This window comes from Anser anser (genome assembly GCF_964211835.1).
Source record: "Anser anser genome assembly, chromosome: 19".
NCBI classification, from domain to species: domain Eukaryota; kingdom Metazoa; phylum Chordata; class Aves; order Anseriformes; family Anatidae; genus Anser; species Anser anser.
In genome coordinates, this window is record NC_139740.1 from 11,508,609 (window position 1) to 11,530,961 (window position 22,353).

Genomic DNA, 22,353 nt, shown 5'->3' on the forward strand with positions numbered 1-22,353 from the left:
CAGTGCTTTTCTGAGTCATGACAGGGACTATGGGAAGGTTTGTGGAGGAACTTTTAGCTTTGTAATTCAGCAAGAGACATGTGAATGTGAGCACTCACGTGCTCACCCTTAAACTTAATTAATGTATTTACCTGCTGCTAAGCCGGTCCATGACAACAGATCTAGGCGCCTGAAATCACTTGTTGCAGAGATGACATCTTCCATACATAATTTATGAAATGTATCTATATGATTCAACACTGAGAACAAGCTTCACAGATATTCACTTGCAAGTGGTCACTAATATGAACATGCAAGATTCAGTGCAAAGTTCAGTTCAGAGTTTTCTTTATTAAAACACCTTTTCACATTCCCCATAGTAACACATTTGTATGGACACTTGTGGGATGCTAGAATGAACATTTTTCAACAGAAGAGTGATATGAAGTCAGTCATTTGTGAAAGGCTTATGATACAAAAAACATTTGCATAGGGAACAATAAATTAGAAATACTAGCCAGTAACTGGAGCTTGAAAATTTTAAAGTTTGGAATGACGATATAAAACCTTTTTGTATTTCTTGCTGGTTTTGTGCCTTTGATGCAATGCTTAAAGCAGTAACTATATATGTATATACACATCCATGTCCTCTCTTTCACTGTTTTCTAATTAAAATGAGAACCTTCTTACCTGTGGCCCAGATCTTGTAGTAATTTAATCTGCAGTAAGAAAAGGAGAGCAATTGCAGTGTCAGAGACCAGCTTGTTAAAGGATGTTAAAGGACAGTACTTTTTGTTTTTCTGTTAAACTAATGCAACTGAAAAAAACATGGGCTTCAGAGATTAGATCCAGGTCCAGAACTGGATCCATGATAATCATTTATCATACTACAGAGAAGAGGAATAGGTATGGAGTTCCATACTGGACAAGCTGGGCACAAGTATAACTTCAGATCTCTCCTAAAATCCCAGGAATAAGCATTATACATAACTTTCAGATACAAACTCACCGACATCGGTGTAGTAACCACCCACTCAAGATGTTTATTTTGCATCATCCAAAATAAGTGTGATTAGCAATCATTCCTTGAAGAACCATCACAGCAAACTAACCAACAACATCAGAACTTTTAGAGGGAAAAAGCAGTTTAGCAAAGAATAAAGAATATTTGTGTCTCTACTGAGAGAATCACTTGGTAAAGTACTGAATCTCTGAACAGTTATTCAAGTTTTTAGAGAGCCCAGAGCTCACTCTTCTGTTAGGCCCTAATTGCAGTGTAGCATCCAAGTGAGCTATAAATTAGCTGGCTCCAAGACTGGTAGCAGTCCAGCTGCTGCAGCACAGGGAGTTCAGCGCAAGATGCAAGATCATGTCGAAGTACATACATGGCTGGGCAGGCTGTGCTGAGCTCTGTTCTGCCACAGTAGAGTGTTACTGATTACCAAGTTAGCTAGTTTAAAGCAAGCTTAGATATTTCTACATTCTATTAGCATCACAGTAGTTACTGCACTGCAGAAATGTACTTTCTCAGCCGTAGTTTCCCCTTTTATTTCCTCAGAGCATGATGAATTGGGAGGCTAGAAAGACAAAATTGCATTAGCAGGGGAAATTAAAAATGGGAACCTAGGTCAGTGGTTTCCAGAGCCACTTCCCTATGAGAATTTTTTTTCAATTTTTTCCATTAAATGCTTTAGGAATATCTCTATTGTTCCCCCTGAGGAAATAAACTTTGAAAAGAAGAGCCTGGCAAACTCATAAGTAAGTGCTGCAGAGCTTTTGAAACAGTTGCAACATCTTCCATCTCGGCTTGTTTTCTTCTCCCAGATGATGTTTGAGATGAGTATTCTAGGTAGCATCAGGATGCCCTTGTATTCTCTGTTGGCAACAAGACCAAAAAAAAAAAAAAGTATGAGTATGAATAGCCCCCTGCCCTCTCCTGTCTTTTTTGATCAATACAAAAACTTAAAATAAAATAACATCTTCCTTAGACCACTGTACAATGAACTAATAAATATGCACAGTTCCCTGGGGAGATATTAGCATTATCTTCATCAGATAAAAAAGGAGATAAGACAGTTGGGGATTTGGGTTAACAATCAAAGAGTGAAGTGCAATACTGTAAAGCAGCAACATCTGTAACTGCGTGTTTACTGATAAAAGTTAGATTCTTATAGAACTTGCTGGCACTGAATGGATCTGAAAGTCAGTTCCTTTATTTACAAGTAGATGCCCAGTTCACAGATTCACAGATTTCTCTAGGTTGGAAGAGACCTCAAGATCATCGAGTCCACCACAATTAGGCCCTGATCTTCAGTTCCACAAGAACAAAAAACTTTCTCAAGAAGCATTTGAGTAGATTAACAGAGAGCAATGCATCATCCAACTTTCAGACACCACCTTTCTACTCCTTCCAGTAGGTTATCTGCTCAGTACACACTGGGGAGATTGAAACCTGGCACTGAGAACCACGAGAGGCAGCATGCAGTTGGAGGAGTCCTCTGCACTAACCAGTGGGAAGGGTCAAGGAGAGATCCCAAGCTTTATAGACTTTATGTTACATGACAGAAATAATTCTGTCCACCGAGGATTCACAACTGTCAGGTCTTTCCTGACATCAGTTGCCATAGCAAGTCTTCCTCCCACAAATATCTGCTAAGAGTACGTGATGGCCTCTAACCTAATAGTTTAGTCTGTCAGCACTGAGGCGCCTAATTCCTTTTGTGGACTTACCCCCAAAGGATTTGCCCCATGAGTCAGAGGCAGGAATTCCTGGTTTATAATTCAGTGTTTATTTCAGAGTATCACCTTGTTTTTCATATCCTGACTGCCTGAAATGCCCCCCAGTTTTAAATTGACACATCCTTCATCCTCATTTCCTGTCTGGAGCTATTGTGCCATGTTACTATCCACAGTTAAACACGTGCCAGATCCCCCTTCCAAGGGGGTTTGCTGGCAACATGTGCTAGGTTGTGCTATGTTGTGCTAGCAACATGAAGCAATTTCTTTACTACAGAAAATTTACAAAATGCATTTGGGATCACTTGAGTAAGATGAGAAAGTAGCTGAAAACAAACATATTTCTGCAAATAGATTTAATTTTTACATGTTTCTATCACCGAGGGTACATTCTGAGGCCATACAAATAGGCGGCTAACAGTACACTGTGTTCCAACTGAGGCTGCCAGTCCTCATATACTCCTTGGACAGACTCAAACAAACAAACAAACACACAGAGGCAATAGGGGAGGAGGAGATATGAAGTCAGAATGTACCGCTGAGGTAAATTTGACACAATACCAATTAGTATTTGGCGAAGTGGCTATCTCATTGTTAAGATATTTCCTTCAATATGTTTTCAGAAACTGGGACCATTAAATAACTCAGAAAGATTGCCAGCTCTGATTTCAGGAAGGAAACCTCCTCCCAGTTCCTCTCTAAGTAATTCATTTCTTTTGCAAATACTTCCTATGGATGGCGTTTAAGATACAAATTCTTGAAACAGAGGAGAAAGAGGTAAGAACCCCCACCCCAAAACTGTGGGTTCATTTCTAACCGTCCCAAAAGCCCAAGACATTCAGGTTAATGTTAGCCTGGATGGCAAATCAGTCAGGACTATAGTGCAATTAAACCTTTATACAACTCAAATAACTCAGAATTTAACTGACTGTTTTTCTAATACACCACTTTTCTTGACATAATGCAAACACTTTAATGATTCTGTGTAACACAGCACTTACTGTTAGTAAACAACATTTACTGTCTGAGCCCTGAGCTCAATTTTATAACGGTCTCTCAGTGAAGATGAAGCAAAGTTCCTGAATTTCCATCCTGGATTATATTTACTCTGACAGAAACTATAGAGAGGCAAAGGGATGGGAGCAAGGCTAGCACTTATTATTAAAATGATTTTCTTCATCTTTCTTTTCCTCCATGTAGTACTCTGTTTTGGCTGTGACTTCAGAAAGATCTGAAAGATCAGAAAGTTCACTGCAGAACTGAATAAGTTAACAGAATTTATCTGAGGAGCAGAACCCACATTGTTGTCCGAACTTAGAGAGTGAAAGGGACAGTGAGATCTGATGTTGAGACTCCACCATGATTACTGAAGCAAAAATATTGCATGTCCTCCTGTCTCTGAAAACATAGCTCTTAGCAAAATACTGCTGTCTCTGTTGTTTTGCCTTTTGTCCCATAGACCCTTCTGGAATACCTGTTACTGCTTAGACAGAAGCAAATTCTACAAGTTTTTTGATATGTCACTATAGGTAAGTAATCCATCTGGCATTTCTTGCAATTAAGATGCCTGCTGAAGGCCTCCTTCCACTCACAAATTAGGGGAGTAGCAAACCAAAAGCAGCTGCACCTCCGAGCCAAATATTTCAGCTGGCTGTAAAGAAGCAGAACAGCTGGGGAGGAAGTTTGAGCCACTTGATCACTTTATGAGGAGCATTTTCCTTTTCTTGAGTAGGACCAACAACTCCTCGTTTGGACCAAACCTCAGTTATGCACTGAGTGAAAATGACCTACAGAGAAGAACTGTTGCAACAAAATAACGCTAGAAAGACCTTTAGCAGTTCCCTGACTCTTCTGTTCTCATCTATGTTGCCTGGAAATTTATCTGTCCAATCCTACCGCAAGTCACTTCTCTGGAGGGTTCACAAGAGGGATGGTGCTACATTTTTGTCACAGATTTTATTAGGAATAGTAGTGGGCATCTAAGAAGAAGAAGGTTGGGACCTGTTTTTGCCATATCTTTTAAAGCACTAATTATTCAAAAAAGGAACAGTTACTACATTAGGTACATGAACAGTATCTGAAGATGGGACAGTGTTACAGATATGAACTGAGTAAGACTATTTAGGAAAACTCAGGTAAGATGTGCAAGTGTTGTAAGCTGATTTTTCTTTGTGCTGTTTCTGAAAATGAGGTTAGTTTTACAGAGAATCTAAATTTATTACTCTCCTACTGTTAACAGGGATTTATACCAACAACACAAAGAAAACTGCCCTCAGCTGACACTTTTTCCCCTTAGAATCTAACATTACTTCATAGATTGTATGGTTTAACAAGTTTTAATAGCCAAATTATTTAATTAATAGAAAAGTAATTTATGTGGGGTGGTCAGCACATTTGCACTGAAGCAGCCTCATTATACTTTCATGGAGAGATTTTTGACTCATTTTTGGCCACAGGAACAGAAAACAAAAGATGTTCATAAAATTTTAGCCTTTCTTCCAATGTTCTTGATAAATGGTGGGGATGAGGGGGGAACAAACTCCTCCCAGAATGGACACCAGATATCTGTCACAGCTACTCTTGACTATTTTTCCCTTTGTGTTGGACAGGGACAAACTTTCTTCTGTGTGACTTTCCAAGGAATGCCTGGTATAACACAGAGGAGGGTTTAGCTCAATTTATTTTTAGAAAATTGAGAGCAAAGAATAAAAACAAACCTTTAAACTAAGACAGACAATGATATTATAAACCCCATTGGCCTGTTAATATGTCTGTTTATTGTAACACAATCTGTGACCTTCAGTGCTCTGCCAGTGTCTGTAAATAATACAATGGACTGCTTTTTTATCCCAGGGGGATGTGAGTGCTGATGGAGACTTTCAAAATTCAAATGGATGCAATAAGCTGACGTAGACTGTGCTATTGTGATTCTTATTTATGAGTCTTTCTCTTTTTTCTTTTTAAGTAAAGTTCCAAAGCCACAAAGTGGATGGCAAAAAATCCCACCACACCACCAAAAAAAATCTTTCTAACCCCTGGTTAGAGGTTGGATTGATAGCTTATCTAACATTCAGAGTAGTATTCCTGAAATGTACATTCCTGAATCAGATTTCTTGAGAGCAGAACTGCTCATTCAAGTCATTGTCTTTTTTTTTTTAATTTCTATTTTTTCACTGATTTCTTAGCCCTATAAAGCTGTTCAGCATATTGTACCTCAGCCTGCAGAACCACTGTAAAACCCCTAGTAGTTTAGCTGAGCTCCTCCACATATGGTACTGTTCTCACCTCTCAGAAAAATATAGCTGCGACATATCTATGTACTCTGAAGTTGCTTGCCTACAAAATTTCATACAGTGTCTCAGTTTTCACCACCAGCCCACAGAGTCATCCCGTTTGTTGTGTCAGCGCATAAAAATGAACCCAGAAGGAAACAGTGAATGGAAGTGACTTCTTCCTCAAGTGCAAGGGATCAGACATTCCTCCTTAGTTTAACTTTTCTTTTCACATTTTAGGAAGGAGCTCACTTTTCTGGATATCCTAATCACAGAATGAATGTGTGTGCATGTGAACAGGCACACCCTGAGGGGATTCACTGGCACCAAAAACATTATAGATATTACAAATGGAACTAGAAAAATGTCTCTGTCACTAGTGATATGTTAACCAGCTTAGCAGGCTTCCATATCTGAATCTTGAGTGCCTCAGTTCCATCAGGACCCTGAAGCAAGCAGCAGCCATCTCCAACCTTGTGCCATTCTGTCAGCATGAATATTTATGGTACATATCCAAAGTTATGCAGGTGTTTAACACAAACTCTTGGAAAATTAGTATTTGTCATTTACCTCCTGTGACCAGCACTACCAAATACCAGTCAGTTCCACAGGCTTTTAAACTGACCGTTCTATAAACATAGTACTGAAAGCCTGACCAGTAAGAATATTTATGAGGGGATTGCCCAGTAGCTGTCCAGCGGAGGTTCTGAACAACAACAACAAAAAATTAAATGTAGCAATACTAAAACGTAGAACTCTATCTCATTAGATACACAATAATCTCAACCTAACTTTCCTATCTTTAATTTCCCATATAAAAATGCATACTTACAGAATGCCTGTTTTCCATAGAATCTGCAAAATAAAATACAATGTGTAAATAATTAAGTAGCACATTGAGGAGTGATCAGTTTCAGCAAACAGCCTTTTATATTTAATGTAAATTTGTTTGTTCATCTTGCAATGATGTAAAACTGTTACCTTCAACTAAGGTTCAAATTCAGTGAAGAAAAGTTGTGTCAAGAGATCTTATGTTCAAAGCAGAGGGTTTGGACTGGGCTCTGTGTTAATAGTGTTTTTTTCTCTATAAATGTGGAGTAATCTCTTTATGCTTCTAAGTATTTTTAAAATAGCAAGTAACAACATCAATCCTCCTATAGGCAGAACACATTTAAAGTTTGAGAATTGCTCTGAAATAAATATTAAAAGGATATCACGAAAAAACACTACTACTGGAAACAGACCTTAAGAAAGGTCTTTCAGAAACTCCCTTGGCAGCCAGCACAAGGAACAAGGAAACTGAATAAAGCTGAATTTAACTTTGCAGATAACAATGCTTAAGTCTCTCTTTCTCTCGCCTTTATGTTTGCAACCATGTACATTTATGTGCAGATAAGCTCATACTGTTTCTACCATCAGCATTTTTATTACACGCTTGTGACTCGTCTTCACTGAAAGCAAATCCATGAACACAGTATGCAATCAGGGTGCAATTTCTGGAATGCAGAGAAACACAGATTACCTGAATGTTGCTTTCACTGTACAGTATGAGTTTTCTTCAAGATAATTCTATCCACAATGTTTAGGCTAACAAAACACTTAGAAACTCAGGCAACTACAGCACATTATATCAGTGCATAAACTTAATTTCAGTATGAAATTGCTGCCTACATGTTTAGCCAGTTTGAAAAGAAAGAAAATAAAAAGTTACATAGGAAACACACACAAAGTTTTCTGTGTTCCAAAAGCAGCCAGAAGCGAACAAAAATGCTACTGACCTACTGCTACATCAAAGCTTGACCTTAAGTGGACAAAACTATATGTAAGGTTTATGAAGTGAAGTATTAATGAGCTGCAGTTTAGCCCTCTGTGACAATGTATTGTGTTTACAGGAAGGAGGAAATGAGAAATTTTGTATAAATTCCAAACTTCAAACAACGGGATGTTTACTACTCCAAAGCTACTAGGTCACAATGACAGATATCCCGCCTTCTTGTAATCTGTCACCCAGATTTAACATAGTGTGGTTTTCTAGCTAAGGACCATATCTCTACCAGGAAGATGTCACACTATGTGTCCTTTGAAAGTGCTGCTAGAAGGCCATAAGATTTCTAAGAGGTACCAGTCAGGTAAACCAGCATACATCCTCAGTGTTTAGGTTTTCTTCACTTAAATTGTTACCAGCAGACAGCACAACGATGTGGTGCTTATGCTAATTCTTTGCTACATCAATCTTTTCACAACCTTACTTTTTCATTCCTGTTAAAAATATGAAGTTAATTTTACGTGAACCAAACTAATTTTACGGTGATGAAAGAGAACAGAGATTTTTTCAAACGATACCTGACTTTCCCCTACTAACAAAAGCAGGGAAATAGAGATAAGCTGGATTCTAGTCATACACAGAAAATCTGGTCAAGTTTCCTCAGTAGGGCAAATAAGGAGTTGCATATTTTGTTAGGAGAAACAGATAAATGAGCTGAAGGTCCAGTGCTGCTGACTTCTAAAAGATTTCCAAGTATAGGTGCTTTTATGGATTTCTGATGGATTTAAATTCTTGCTGTTGCTTTTAGTTGATGGGGCTTAAAATTCAAAGAACACATTTTTACAGAGGAATACATTACTGGCAGTAATTTAAGGCAGTGTCATCCTCATCTACTCTGACCTTTCTTATTGCTAGATGCTATGGAGAAGAGAACATAGGCCTAAGCAGTTGCAATTTACAATCCATCTCAAGCCCATCTCCAACACTGGTGAAAACTAAGATGCTAGAATACCAGCAGAAGAAGCTGAACTACAGGCACATAGTATATTCTGCCAAGACTTTGATTGGAGCAGTAGCTTCTAACAGGGAATCTTAGCAGGCAGTTTAAGGAATAGGTCTTGCATAGGGGCATGCATGCAATTGTGCTTTGCATTTCAGGTTCAACCAAGATTAGAAGTTCCCTGCACGTTTGTGTCTTAGTGAAACCACCTGGCTTTGACTAACTTTTGGCTGAAGCTGTAGTCAGCATTTGGCTCTGGAATCAATGTCTCAGATTGAGGCTTTGGTCTAGAACATGTCTTAGAACCTAAAGATACACAGAGTTTTTATTTTGGAGAAGGAAGAGATTATTTGCATGATCTCAGACTGCATGGAACAAGCATGTGCTCATAAGACCTGGCTTTTGAATAATGTCATGAATCCCCTGACCTTGTGAGTTTTCTCTATGCTGGAAAAGGCTTTCAGTGGGAACTTTTAGCTAAGTACAGAGGTATTAAGCCCGAGGCTCAGTAGCAGGAAAGTATTGCAGCAGATTTCCTGATTGCTGGGACTGATTTTTAATAGTTTGTTCCAAAGCACTGGATGCAATGGAGATTTCTCATGCCTCTTTCCACTGGGATATATTTGTTTTTCCATAGTACATTGTTGGTTGCAATAGGATTCTTAGAATTTCCTGTCTCGTCACTGCAGTTGCCTCCAAGTAACCAGTTCACTTTTACAGACTTAGCAGCAGAAAGGCTGGCGCTGCATTTTGTTCACTAGATTTCCACTTTCCTGTTGAGAAGCTAGGAAGAGAGAGAGACCAGTTATCTTGCAATAAGCCACTATGAGTTCAACTCAGCGCACATCAAGATCAGTGCAAAGACTACCATTGGCTTCTGTGAGCTTTGGATCTGACGTAGAGCAAAGGCTGAGTTCACCAAAGGAGCAAGGCTTTACTAATACAGTGCATTCCCCAGGGAGTGCTCTGGGAAACATAAGGAGATCTGTGAAACAGAGTTGGCTCATCTTCTCAGCAATGTGATCAAAACTGTGCTACCCCAAGAACTGGGACGAGTGCTGAGGGAAGGGGTGGAGCTGAGAGAAAGAACCAGTATGGAGTTGCCTGGACTTCCTGCCCATACAGCCTCAGGGGAGGAGGAAAGGTGCGATGAAAGTAAATCATGCTTCTAAAGAGCCTCCACCCTCCCAGCCAAACTTAGCGTCTGACATATCCTGACCCCTCCCTCAGAACAGCACCAGCTGCCAGCCTGGCCTGCTGGGACTCAGGCACAGGCAAAGTAGGCAGCAAGGCCACGTTTTATCACTCTTGGCAGTCTGATGATTGAGACAATTGTCTGTTTTGCTTAAGTCTCGGACTGCCTCTGTTCTGAACAAAAGAAAATGGCTCTGGGACTTGGTTGGAAATTCCCCAGACTCCCAATATACTTTGACCTTTTCATAGGGCAGCCAGAGAAAGCAGTATTTTAAGGAAATTAGCTTATTTTGATAGATGTGAAGGACTCCTAGGCAAAGGTGTTATTGACCTAATACTAATTGTGAGCATTCCTCACAATTTGGACTTAAAGACTGATTTAAAGCTGAGGTCTGAAGCATTTTGTATTTTCTGTAAAATACTAAATTTGTAGCCTATTGCTCTAGGAAAAAAAAAAAATCCAATAGCTGGACAAACTTCCTGAACACCGTGTCTTCTGCACTATTATTTGACTTTCAGTTGAAATCCACCTGAGTAGACTTGAATTTTACAAATGACCTGCTTTTCTTACTGTTATTGGGGTAACTATAGTTAATCCCATGCAGGTCTTCTGGGATTCAAAATGTGCATTTGACAGTTTGTTTCTCAGATTCCTGTTTATCTTTAAAGTAGCACCTCCTTATGCCTGGTACTCAGAATGAGAAAAGTAGCACAGCAGATAAGCTACGAAGTCTTATCATAGTGTGATGGACACACTGGAATGGGAGATAACATTGCCAATACTGGGAAAATGAAAAGGAATAATGGCAGATGCTCAGCACACTGCCAGATGCCTGGTCCTTAGAAAAGGTCAGAGCATTCTCTGCACTATGAAATCTTGATTTAGCACAAGGACAATAGCTGTGGAAATTAATAAATAAATAAATAAATAAAAACCAGAAGTTGGTTATTGACATGGCATCTGCCTTACAGGGAACAGCAGTGAGCACAGTCAGAAAAAGGAAGATGAAAAGTAATTTGGCTCAGTCACAAATAATTGCATCAGACATAACAACTACTGATACCTCTTCAGCTTCCTCTGTAATGGACACAATTTCTGAAATGCGCAGGCAACTCCTTGAAAAGACAAATCTGCTTATGAAGCACTTGATTAATTCTAATTTAACAAACAAACCACAAAAGTGATTTACAAGCAAATATTGGAAGAAAAAAGTTTTTAGGTCTTGGATGTTATATCTATCAAACTGTGTAGCCGACACCAATTCCCCAATTCATATAATTTTCCCAGAGGTCACATTTGTCTGAACCGTTACCTTCCTGAAGGAGATTGTACTCTCAGGCATTTTCTCAAAAATCTCAAAGAATAATCAAACATAGTGAAGATCATAAAGGTAAACCCCCTTCTGCAAGCACTAGTAATGTTCAGTATCTTTCAGAATTGGCCATTAATATACTTCTGTGAATATATTAATGTACTTATTAAGATTTATTTCCTAAGGATCCTCCACTGCATTTATACTTTGCTACCTTGCAGTCAAATTTGATCAAAAATCAAAGCAAATTTTACATTTAAATAGACTGTAGCAAAGCTATCCAAAGCAACTGCATAGCTATGTGATGCACTGCTTATCTATTTGAAACACTTTTCCTGTGTATCAGTCAGGAAAAACAGACGTGATTAAAACAATAAACTGTTACTATGTTTCCAAGAATAACCGAAACTGTAGAATGTTATGCATAAAAGAGCAGGTGGACTGCAAGATTAAGGGCTGTTTGCATATCATTTGGCTAATTTAGACCAGTCTTTCAATCATATCTCATTTTATTGCAGTTCCCACACTACAGCAAGTAAAGTTTAATAAGTGCTTTGAATTACAGCTCCCCCATACCATCCTTTGAGGTTACACTGCAACTCACAGAACATCCTTCTAATATCTAACACTCCATTTTGTCAAAAAATAGGAATAGTGAGAGGCATAATACTCAGCTTCACACCTCAGCAGAAGGCAAGCAAGGGGTTACGCAGTCAGCTTCTGTAGCTTGTTACAGGTCTAATCTACGCTCAGTGGAAAACTTTTCAGAATATTAGTGGCTTTTGGGCTTAGGCCTGAAATGAGTTGTTTTTTCCTCATGATGCTGCCAGGCAATCCTGCATGAAGAGCCTAAGGCTGTTCTTCGATGTTTTTACTTTTAACTGCAAGGCTGTGAAAAATTAGTACAATGTATAGGCTCAGCACCAAGGCAGAAGTTCAGGATTCTGAAATTCTGTTCCCAGTGTTGTCACTGTCTGAACGCATTACCTTAAAACAAATGACCTAATCTCTGTGTTTATTCAGCTGTAAAATGAAGATAAAACTGACTTAGAAGTCCTCACAAGGGAAAATTCAATTATGTTTTGTAAAGTACTTGGAGATCCTCACATGAAAAGTTCCTTAGAAACAGAATACTGTGTTGGAGGGAGTGGGACATGCCTTATAAAACAGAAAATAATAGCAAATTAAAGCACAAAGATCAAAAATTAAACATACTATACAACAAAACCACTTGATAACATGGATGGGGAGAAAAACTGAAGAGTTTACAGCCCAAACCTAGACTTTCTAATACAAAGAGAGTAAAGGAAATCCTTTCTGATTTAGTCTTTGACAAACTATTAAGAAACCAACTGTGTCTGAACTCATTGCTACCAGAGCATTTATAGATGGTAACTGCTGGTAAGCTGCTAATGCCCTCATATAAATAATTCCAAGGTCTTTGTTACAGGAGGTAACACATGTACGGCAGAGTGGCCGGCACATCTGAGACAATTTTGATGGTGCTTAAAACAAGTAAGTAACAACCCATGCTACTAAAGTGATCTTATTGCTTTAGAGGTTTTTAGAGTTTACTGTTGTAAACTTCATAGATATTTGCTGGGGTTATGCCCAAACACAGTGTAATATTTTATAATGCAGAGCAAACATAGCTGAACACTTCTTAAACAAGTTGAAGAGTTCAACAAGTTGAACACTTCTTCAACTAGGATGAAGCGTTCATTTGCAGTTTGAGATGGGTTTGAATCACAACATAGCCTCCTAATCCCTAATGGGGTATGTTCAGCTCCAGATTCACATCCTGACACAAGGCCAAACTACTTAGCTTATACAATGCCAATGGGCTGATGAAGTAGACATTACAAATATTAATCTGACTGCATTGAGTATCATTGATTTATGAGAAAATATGAAGGTGTTATACAGTTTATCAACACCTGTGATTTCTTAGCTGCTATTTGGAATGTTCTAATGTGACCTGGATTGCTTTTTAAGGCATTTATCTTCTAAATTATTCAGTCACAAATTTAACCCTAATCTCTATACAAATGCTTCCTTTATGTGTTTAATTTTTCACTAGCTTACTTACCATTATTAGCTTTTCTGATTTCACTATAAACTGTTTCAGTCCCCTTCTGTACAGGAGCTGGAAAATGTATTGGCACAGAATCAATTTCTTTTCTTTTTTGTGTTTGCCTTACGAAAAGCTCCTTAAACAAACAGAACACACTGTTTTACTTTCAGAGGAAATAGTTACATAAGCAGCAATCAGCCTGTGGAGTCTGTAAGAAAAAACAGCTACACCCCCTCCCCCAAACCCAGTCCATAAGGTTCTGAGAGGGAGATGTCTCATCTGCTACGTATAAAATTATCATCCATATAACCTTCCCTTTTAAAAATTAACATTCTAATAATTTTCTCAACTTTGATATTACTTTAATTTTACAGAAATATCTAACACTAGAGAAGAGTTTCTCTGGATCACTTAAAAGAGCTTCTTCAATTTGTTTTAAGGATTTAGGGATCCTAGACCTCATGAGATCTGTAATTTGGAAGACTAACTATGCCTTATTTTGGCAACTAACCTGATTAAATCTTAAAGTCACAAAACCAATCTATTTTGCTGTTCTTTGAGAAATATCTCAGAAGAATATCTGCAGATTTCATACTGCACAGCTTCTATTTAGGTGCTAACTAGGAAGTGTCTCCTCTCAGTTCCTCACTACATCAGAACTCTTCCATTACTGCACTGAGATCAGGTGGACATAGCAGGAGCGAAGGCTGAAAAGGCTTGTGGAAAGACAGAAAGTAATAAGAAAATGCAGAAAGAAAAGATTTATGCCTCTAAGGACACAACTGGGAATACAAATGCAATGTTAGTCTTAGCCATCCATTTTTCAGACCCGTGGGGTTACAAGCTCTGTAAACTTCTGTTTCTCTGTGAAGTGGAAAGCAAAAAGCTCCTTTTTTTTTTTTCCCCTCCCTTTTTGACATCTCTGAAAACCTACCCACAGAGTTTTGATACCAAATTGTTATAACTATAGGCAGTTACCACAGTAGGGAAGAGCAAAGCCTTGGCCAAAGGCCTGAAAAGCTGAAGAACTCAGTTTCTCTACAGCCAGTGTAAATGCAGCTCTGGCAAGTAACAGATTTGAGCAATTTCCTTGATTTCTTGTGTAGTTTGGATTAATATTAAAGCAAACTTCTCCAGAAAATTGTATGCTTAAAATTGTTTTCTTCAGTTGGTTTAAAAGGCCATGCAGGCAGGGCTTAGGAGCTCGCTGTCTGAGGATCACAAAGCATTTTAGAAACATTCATTAATTTCATTTGAACTGAGTCACTTATAAAATCTCAGGATTCTATCAATATCTCCCCTAATTTCTGAGTATCTTCACTAAAGTTATATTCTTTTTTTGTTGTTGTTTAGATCTTCACTAAGTTAGATTTTTCTATGTGAAGTAAAAAATTAAAATAAAAAAAATTGAAGATGGTTGTATCCTGTCTGCAAGAAAATGGAAAGAGAATTCACATTTTTGGATACAAAGTCCTGCACATTAGTTATTAAAACTTTTAAAGAATTCAGGCATATTGATCTGCAGCCAGACTAAAAATCAGGACTGTTACTGTTCTGCATTGCTCTGAAGAACCTCAGTGGTTCTGGCACCACATTCTAATTTTCTAAAGCTAATTTAATTTTTGTTAATTCTGTTAAGTGTCCATTAAAAGCTGGGACCTAATACAACAGAATCGAGATAGAAAACTGCTATTAATTTCAACACTAGTAGGAGCTGCACTGCACAAAGCACCTAATCCCAGCTTTCACACTGCAGTTTTAGCATGAATATTCTTTGCAAAATAGTCTGAAGATCATGAAATGCTTATCCTATGCTTATGGACTATTGCTGAAATGATCAATACAAATTTCCAGTGAAGCAAGATGTGTTCTTTTCAGAATTTTAATGAAAGGTAGTTTGTTTCATTTGGAACACATTTTTTAGCAGACTACAATCCCAAATATACTCCTGTTGACTCTATGGGAAGATTTGGTGGGAGGTATTTCCTTAGCTTTTTGTTTTGAAAATTAATTACATTAAATTGTGATATAATGACACTGTCCATGTTATTTTCTTTGCTAATCTTCCAAAAGTTGTCTCAGTGCTTGGAGAAATTACTTTCATGATTTGACATTTTGTTCTCACTGACTTTTATAATGTTGCCACCCTGCAGATGACTAACCAGCTACAGAAGTAAAAGAAGCAGCATGTTATTATCCATGATTAGCAGTTTCTCCCTTCTCACTGTAGGGATATTTCTTGATCTTACTTTAGCACTGACATTTGGTTTAGCTCATATTAATAATAAAAGGTCTAAATCATTTGCCATCTTTCTATACAACTAAGCTTTAGAAAAGGTAGGCATTATATTTTTGTCAGGCATATAACCTCCACAAATATTCAATTTAATCATTCTTGAGTATGACTGCCTCTTTAAATATCAAATTAACAATCAACTACAACTACCCCAAATAAAAGCTGGCCTGCGAAGCTCCAGCTCTACCTCATATTTGAGGTAGCCTCTTCACCCCTACTTAGAAAGTAGGTATCCACCTATCCAAGCAGGCTTACCACCATCCATAACGTTGTAATGAACCCTGTTCTTTTTTGCTTATCATAGGACCATAGTACATACAAAGTTTTTGATGCACTAGCCTATTCACCATAACGCTGTGTTAAAAATCATTTCATAAATGGCCAGCTACTGCAGACATGGCTGGAAAAACAGGGTGAAACTACAACTGCTTTAAAATGTATTAGTCCTTCACTGGCCAAGACAAAATGTACATCCTTCTACAATTACGTAAACTTGTTCTGAGGTGGCATTCAGTTATTCCTGATTTCAAAAAGCGACCCAAAAACTATTGTTACAGTTTACATATTGCAGTATTCTTTCACAATACAAAAAATATGATTCTCCTACTCTTCAGATTAGTATCACCATTGACAACAGTGGTAGGAGGAACAAATAAATGGACAGATAAAATAATTTGAAGCTAGTCCTGAGTGATCAAAGCAATGTGGGGTTCCGCAGAAGGAACCAGACTGTACATGCAGTCTGCTGGATGAGACTTGCACGCCCAGAGAAGAGACAAGCGTGCTATACTTTGTCTTCATTCAGAAAATAGGTGGTATCAAAACAGATGCAATTGGGATTTGGAGCTAGATGATAATTTGAAAGGTCTGTTCCCTAACAAGGACTGATCATAGCCCACAGAGAGATGTAAGTATTACAATTTGAAACAAAACTCGTGCAATAACATCAATGTGATAAAAGCACCAGTGGCAGTCCTATGGCTGTTAGTTTTGTGGGCGTGCTTGATTACTACAAGGGTATATAATGAAACAGATTTTTGTTTCTCCTTTCCCAAGAAATAGTCTCATCCTCTCCTCATTGCTAAAGACAATGCAGAGCTGAAAGAATTAAACTTGCAGCTTGGTTTCATATAACTCCTTTCGTTTAAGCAGCAACGTCATGATGCTCTGAAAGATTAACGCATTAAATGCTTGCAGTGCAGTTGCCATTTATGTGACCAAAGCATGCATCCACTTGTGTACTGGGTGCAACACAAGAAATTGATCAGGGAGTTATAACATTTCAATGTATTTGAAGCGTGGTTCAGTCTTACAGAATAAATTAACGTTCTGTATGTCATACATAGGTCTGTAACATGAGTCAGCATTTAGTTAGAATAGTCTGATCTAATTTATACACTCTCTTTTAAACATTATTTTGCAATTTAATGGGATTCAGCTATGATGGAAGTCTACATAGCACAGACACTTATTACTCAGTCTCGTATACTGGAATCTCAGGAATGAGATGAAAAGCCTATTTTTAGAGATGCTGGTCTTGCATTTAATAGGATTTTTCATTTAAATTGTGATATATTAGCATATCTTTACCATTCTACATTGTACAATGCACACTCAGAAAACATTTGGAACAATTAAGTATTAGCAATTAAGTATTAGCCCTATTCTGAGAAAGAGTACAGCTATGTTATCCGCATGCAGAACTTAGCAGAGGTGGATAAATAGCATGCTAAGAATACAGGAAAAACTCTGTGATGAATGATACCAGCATGTCAGAAAAGAGCAGAAGAACAGGAGGACTGGCTTTAGCAAGAGAGCTTTGATGCCAAGCATGAAGAGTGAGCATTTTGACCAAACATCTGTATTACTAGCTAAACAAGCATGCCTTTGGTCTCTGAAATAAGTGATTGTTCCTTCCTACAAGGGAAAAGCAAATTTGTTCATTCCTTCATCAGTCTGCTTCTGATTAAGCTAAAACAAAGAAGCTAGGGCATAGCATAAATGTCTCTGGTGGGTTTTATTCACTCTTAGCTACTTGAAACCTTTTCTAAGTTTCTGAGAGATTTAACAGCTTTCAGCACAAGAGTATAATGATATCACTGTTCTCCAGCTGACAGAGAGTGATTCAAGTGTGCATTTGGTGAATAAATTTTAACGGATATTTCTCCTACAAGGTTGCAGAGACACGTACCTTAGACTCATGCTATGATTTCTGGTTATTGTTGCCATAGAGCTACTGTGAGACATGTGGGCCAAAATTACCTGGGTACCAATATTCTAATTTTTCTGTCTGATGTGTCACAAAACCCAGGATGGTCTCCAGCCCTCTCCAGACTGAAAGACTAAATACACTCTCTTCTCTCTCCCTTCTCTATCACAAGTGTATTACAGCTTTCATCCTTCAGCCAGTTCCTTTATAAACAAAAGCAATTCCTCTGATTTCTGTTCTCTCTGTTAACCTACCCTGTGGCTAACCTCAAACAGCTGTCAATAAATTTGGACTCTCTAACATGAGGATTCACAGCAGGCTGCTTTCTGCTCAGAGACACAGATCTAGCTGGGAGCCCTGCTCTGCAGAGACCTCACATGAACGGGATGGGCAAGTGACCGAGAGGATCCCTGGAGAAGAAGGACTGCAGTGAACAAGAGCATGGTTGCCACAGCATCGTCTACATTAAGGAACACTATTGGCATGAAACTGTCATGCATGCAAAGCACAACCTGCTCTTACGTTCATAGATGCTAATGTCAGACCAGAGTCAGGGAGTAGCAACATGCACGAAATTACTCCCAAATCATAACCGTAGATGCCAGACAGTTTATTACCTCTGTGAGGATCAAGCGTTGATACTTCAACTTCAGTGTACTCCACCTCAGCACTCTCAAGGTCAGGTCCTGCCCCAAAAATATCAAGAAGATGTTTCTTTGTTGCACTGCATGCTTCACTTGAGCTGTGGGCCTGATCCTGCTGCCACTGAAATTAATGGACGTGTCTTCATTGACTTTGATAGGTGCAGGATCAGGCCCTATTTATGGCAGATGTGAGTTATAAGAGGTGTAAGGCCTACGTATTCCTAAGGTCCATCCCTACCTGAGAAGCAGCAGTACAACACAAACCAAAATTCTGAAACTCTGTGATGTGAGAATTGCGCCTTAATTCTTACTTTCTATTTAACACCTTCAAAAGTGTCACAACACAAATGGAGCAGGAGATTATCTGGGATTCTCCCCTATTCCTGCTGCAGCTACAGGTCCTCTCTCTTCTACATCTCTCCCTGCCATTACTTTTTCTTCCTTTTGCATGGCTGCTGTGGCAGGACACTTCCCATTGTCCACTTCCCTCGAGTTTAAAAGCCTTCTCTAAGCCTTTCATGACTACCCTCATCACCTCTCATACTCTCAATTTCTGCTTTGCCTCAAAGCAATTTCAGCACTTTTCCCTTGTGCTCTCCATAAAGAGAGTTTCCCTTCAAGCTCTCCATAGAATATTTACAATGGCCACCCATCTACCTCTTCAAAATGCTCCTTTCTACAATGCCCACAAAAAGCTTGACAATGATTAGACAGCTGATTTACTAAGACTACTGGCTGACCAGTAGTGGCTAGCTGGATGTAACAGAGACAAGCAACAGCTGTTACTTCCTGCTCTTTTCCTTGGGGTGTAGATGGATTTCTACTGGATTTCTGCAAAAGTTGGAAAGGACTATGGCAGTCATCCAGACTGGAATCCTGCAGAAATGCTTGCGGGTTCTTTAGAACAGAAAGATCTGATAATTAGAACAGTAAAATTTTGGAGCAGCCTTTCAACAGCATTAGTTTTGGAGCAATATTGCAATAGCATTGGTGAGAGAAGGAAAAAAAAAGCTAAGAAAAAAAAAACTGTTTAAGAAGGAATATTAGTCGATAACAAAGTTTAAATGACATGCTTCCTACAATAGCAAAGTTTCTTGAGGATTGATACAGCTTTATGTTCCTATGTTCCAGCTGTCTGTGTGTTTGTTTTACATGAGAGTGTCTCTATTTCTAATTTGACTTATTCAGGCCACAATGGGCTAAGTTCCATACACTGACCATAAGCTCTTTCCTCTTGCTTGCTGAAGTAAAAGCTATTGTCACACAAATACAGAATGGTTACTGTTATTTTTAGAATTATATGAATAATAGGCTTCTGTATCTGGTACACAGACCTGCAATAGCCTAGCTGGTTTTAATGAAGCTGCCTAATCTATAGTGGATAAAGACTGAAACCATTTATTTCCCGCACACATGCAGGTTGCTACATCAGAGCTAACTTCATCTGAAACAGGTAGGATAAAAAAAAACAAGAATCATTGAGCTAGAGTTTCCAAAGGTCGTTTTCAAGTTTTTCTGTGAAATTATCCACATATTTAAGCAGTATTCTTTGAATAAATATTTTAAAAACACTGGTCATGAAGAATACAATATGCTAGATGATACAATAGTCGATGACACCTTTTAATGATTATAGATATTATCCCATGTGGCATGTCAAGGCATTTGGCAGGTCATTTTATTCTGATTCATAACAGATTATTTTTAGGTTTAATGCTTAAATATTTCAAGATCTGTAGAAAGGAAGAAAAGACAGAGAAGTAAAAGAAGTCTGTAGAAAAAAAAAATAAAAAACCCTGTTTCTGAATATATGTCATATAGAACTTAAAATTCCTACTATTAGTTGTAAACTGTCCTCCATCTGAAGGCCTCAGTTCCAGCACAACTAATTACACTTCACAATGCTGTTCGGAAATGGGTCTTGTCATTTCCATTCTGCACATGAGGAAAAAGATCTATATTTGTCAGTTTTCTCCACTATCAGAGAGAAGGAGGAAAGGACTGGACCTATCGAATCCTCACTGCTGCCACAAGAAAACATAACAGCCTTCAATTGTAATTAAAAATCTATATAAAATTAATAAAATTAAAATCTGTTGCTTAAGTTTGAAATTACCTTTATTTTCATCTGTTGATTTCATGTGATTTTCACCATCTTCAATGTAACCTGATCCTAAAATATTCAAGCAAAAGTAAAGCTGAGAAAATATTTATTAAAGCCAATCAAATGAATGAGTTAAACAGCTGCAGTTCCTATTGCCATTGTTTATTTACATATGAGAAATTCTACTTTTAGATTCACATTTAAAGACAGTCATGTAACACGGGTGAGTAGGACTTTTTAAATAATCAGGTTAAAAAATAATAATGGGATAACTTTGCTCATAGCAGGTACTCTAAACAACATGTCCACCTATTTCATGAAGTGCACTGAGATCCTGGAAAGAAAGTGACCAGTAAGAGCAAGTTAACATTGCTACTTTGCGGCCAGACCGCGGGAGCACATGCCACAACTCAAATTTGCTCTCTGAACTCATTTTTTGAATCTGTGTGAAATCTGTCAAAATGAGGAAGAAATTCTCTTTTACCATCATTTTCCATCTGTAATATTAGTAACTGATTGCCTGGTAGAAGTGCCTGAGCAGATTTATAAACAAGTCTTTGTATAAGACATGCTCATAAAAAGCTATGTAAAGACAAAATGATAGAGGACACTTTGGAGGATGTTATTGGGATTATAGGATTACCAAAAATTTGGGCCCTGTCTAAACCACAACCATGCAAGTCCAAAGCTTAGAATAAATATTTAATTAGGTCAATTCACTACTAGTCTTACAGCAAAATATCCTACCAGAATAGTAGTCTCCATCATTGTGCTGTCTTGCCAGTTTTTCGTTTGTCGAGTTTGTAGCCAAGGCAGATCTGAAAAGCAAACCAATAAAAGTTTATGTAATTATCCAAAACAGTCAATAAAATCAACATGATGATATGCAAATATCAGTCATTGTCTATGCTGACTACCACAATTTCTTAAGTACTGAAGCTAATGAAAATTTTGTTTCTGTCTTTATGATAACCATAAGTAAGCTTTAAAGTCAAAGGTGGTCCTTCTTGCATTACTTTAAGACTTCTGTATTTTTAATTTCATTTCTAAATGCAAATTCTAAATTCAAATGTAGGTTTGATATTCTTGTATTTCTCTTAGCTCTCCTTTTTCTATTTTTAGAGTATTTCCTCATCCTGTTGTTGTGTAAGCAGGTGGTGCATGAAGCACAACCATCTATTGTTTGCAGGTGTGTGCCATAATAAACTACATTCATACGGTGGAAGGCCCCAGACCTTTAAACAGAAATACTTCACCATTACCAGAAAGCAAGCTATCTTACCGAGACATCTCCATGGATGATCCTTTAGCTTGACAAAGAAGAATAAAAGCATCTATTAATATACTGTACAAGTAAATTAATTTTAAAATAAGAATTAAAAATAAAAAAACAAACAAACAAAAAAAAACACAGCAACTATCTACCCAAATCAGAGTAAATTCTCTTAGATATTACCAAATCAATTACTTAGTGTCCTACATCCCTTTTAAATGTCTCTTTTGCAGTGAAGCTAAGATCTTTAACCTCAAATTTCAGCCTGGTCAATTTAAGCTGCCTAGGGCATCCAGGTACTCAAAATTTTCCAAAATGTTTTGCAATGTACTGCATATCACAGGATGTTCATTTAAACTAGATTTCCTTACTTTCCAAAACACCAAGATCTGAAATAATATCTTAATGATAAATGGCAAACACAAAAGTGAAATTGTATTAGTGTGTGGAGAAAAAAAAAAATCTAATAATCTAAAATTTCCTTCATGAGGACT

General features: G+C 37.9%; 1 protein-coding gene across 9 annotated transcripts in view; it reads right to left on the reverse strand.

Annotated features, from left to right (window-relative positions):
• Positions 1-310: 310 nt before the first annotated feature.
• Positions 311-22,353, reverse strand: part of PECAM1 (platelet and endothelial cell adhesion molecule 1) — a 39,552-nt gene continuing 17,509 nt past the window's right edge. For 3 of the 9 annotated variants that reach the window (XM_083805364.1, XM_083805368.1, XM_083805369.1), the window contains 7 exons: positions 21,869-21,896; positions 21,334-21,404; positions 20,599-20,655; positions 18,456-18,524; positions 13,349-13,405; positions 6,820-6,842; positions 311-1,854 (listed from right to left, as the gene is read on the reverse strand). In XM_083805364.1, the coding sequence (XP_083661490.1) occupies positions 1,825-1,854; positions 6,820-6,842; positions 13,349-13,405; positions 18,456-18,524; positions 20,599-20,655; positions 21,334-21,404; positions 21,869-21,896 (335 nt within the window). In that variant the 3' untranslated portion in view covers positions 311-1,824. Of the gene's footprint in view, positions 1,855-6,819; positions 6,843-13,348; positions 13,470-18,455; positions 18,525-20,598; positions 20,656-21,333; positions 21,405-21,868; positions 21,897-22,353 lie in introns of those variants that run through there. The other 6 variants (XM_083805365.1, XM_083805371.1, XM_083805370.1 and 3 more) reach the window with 4 other exon arrangements.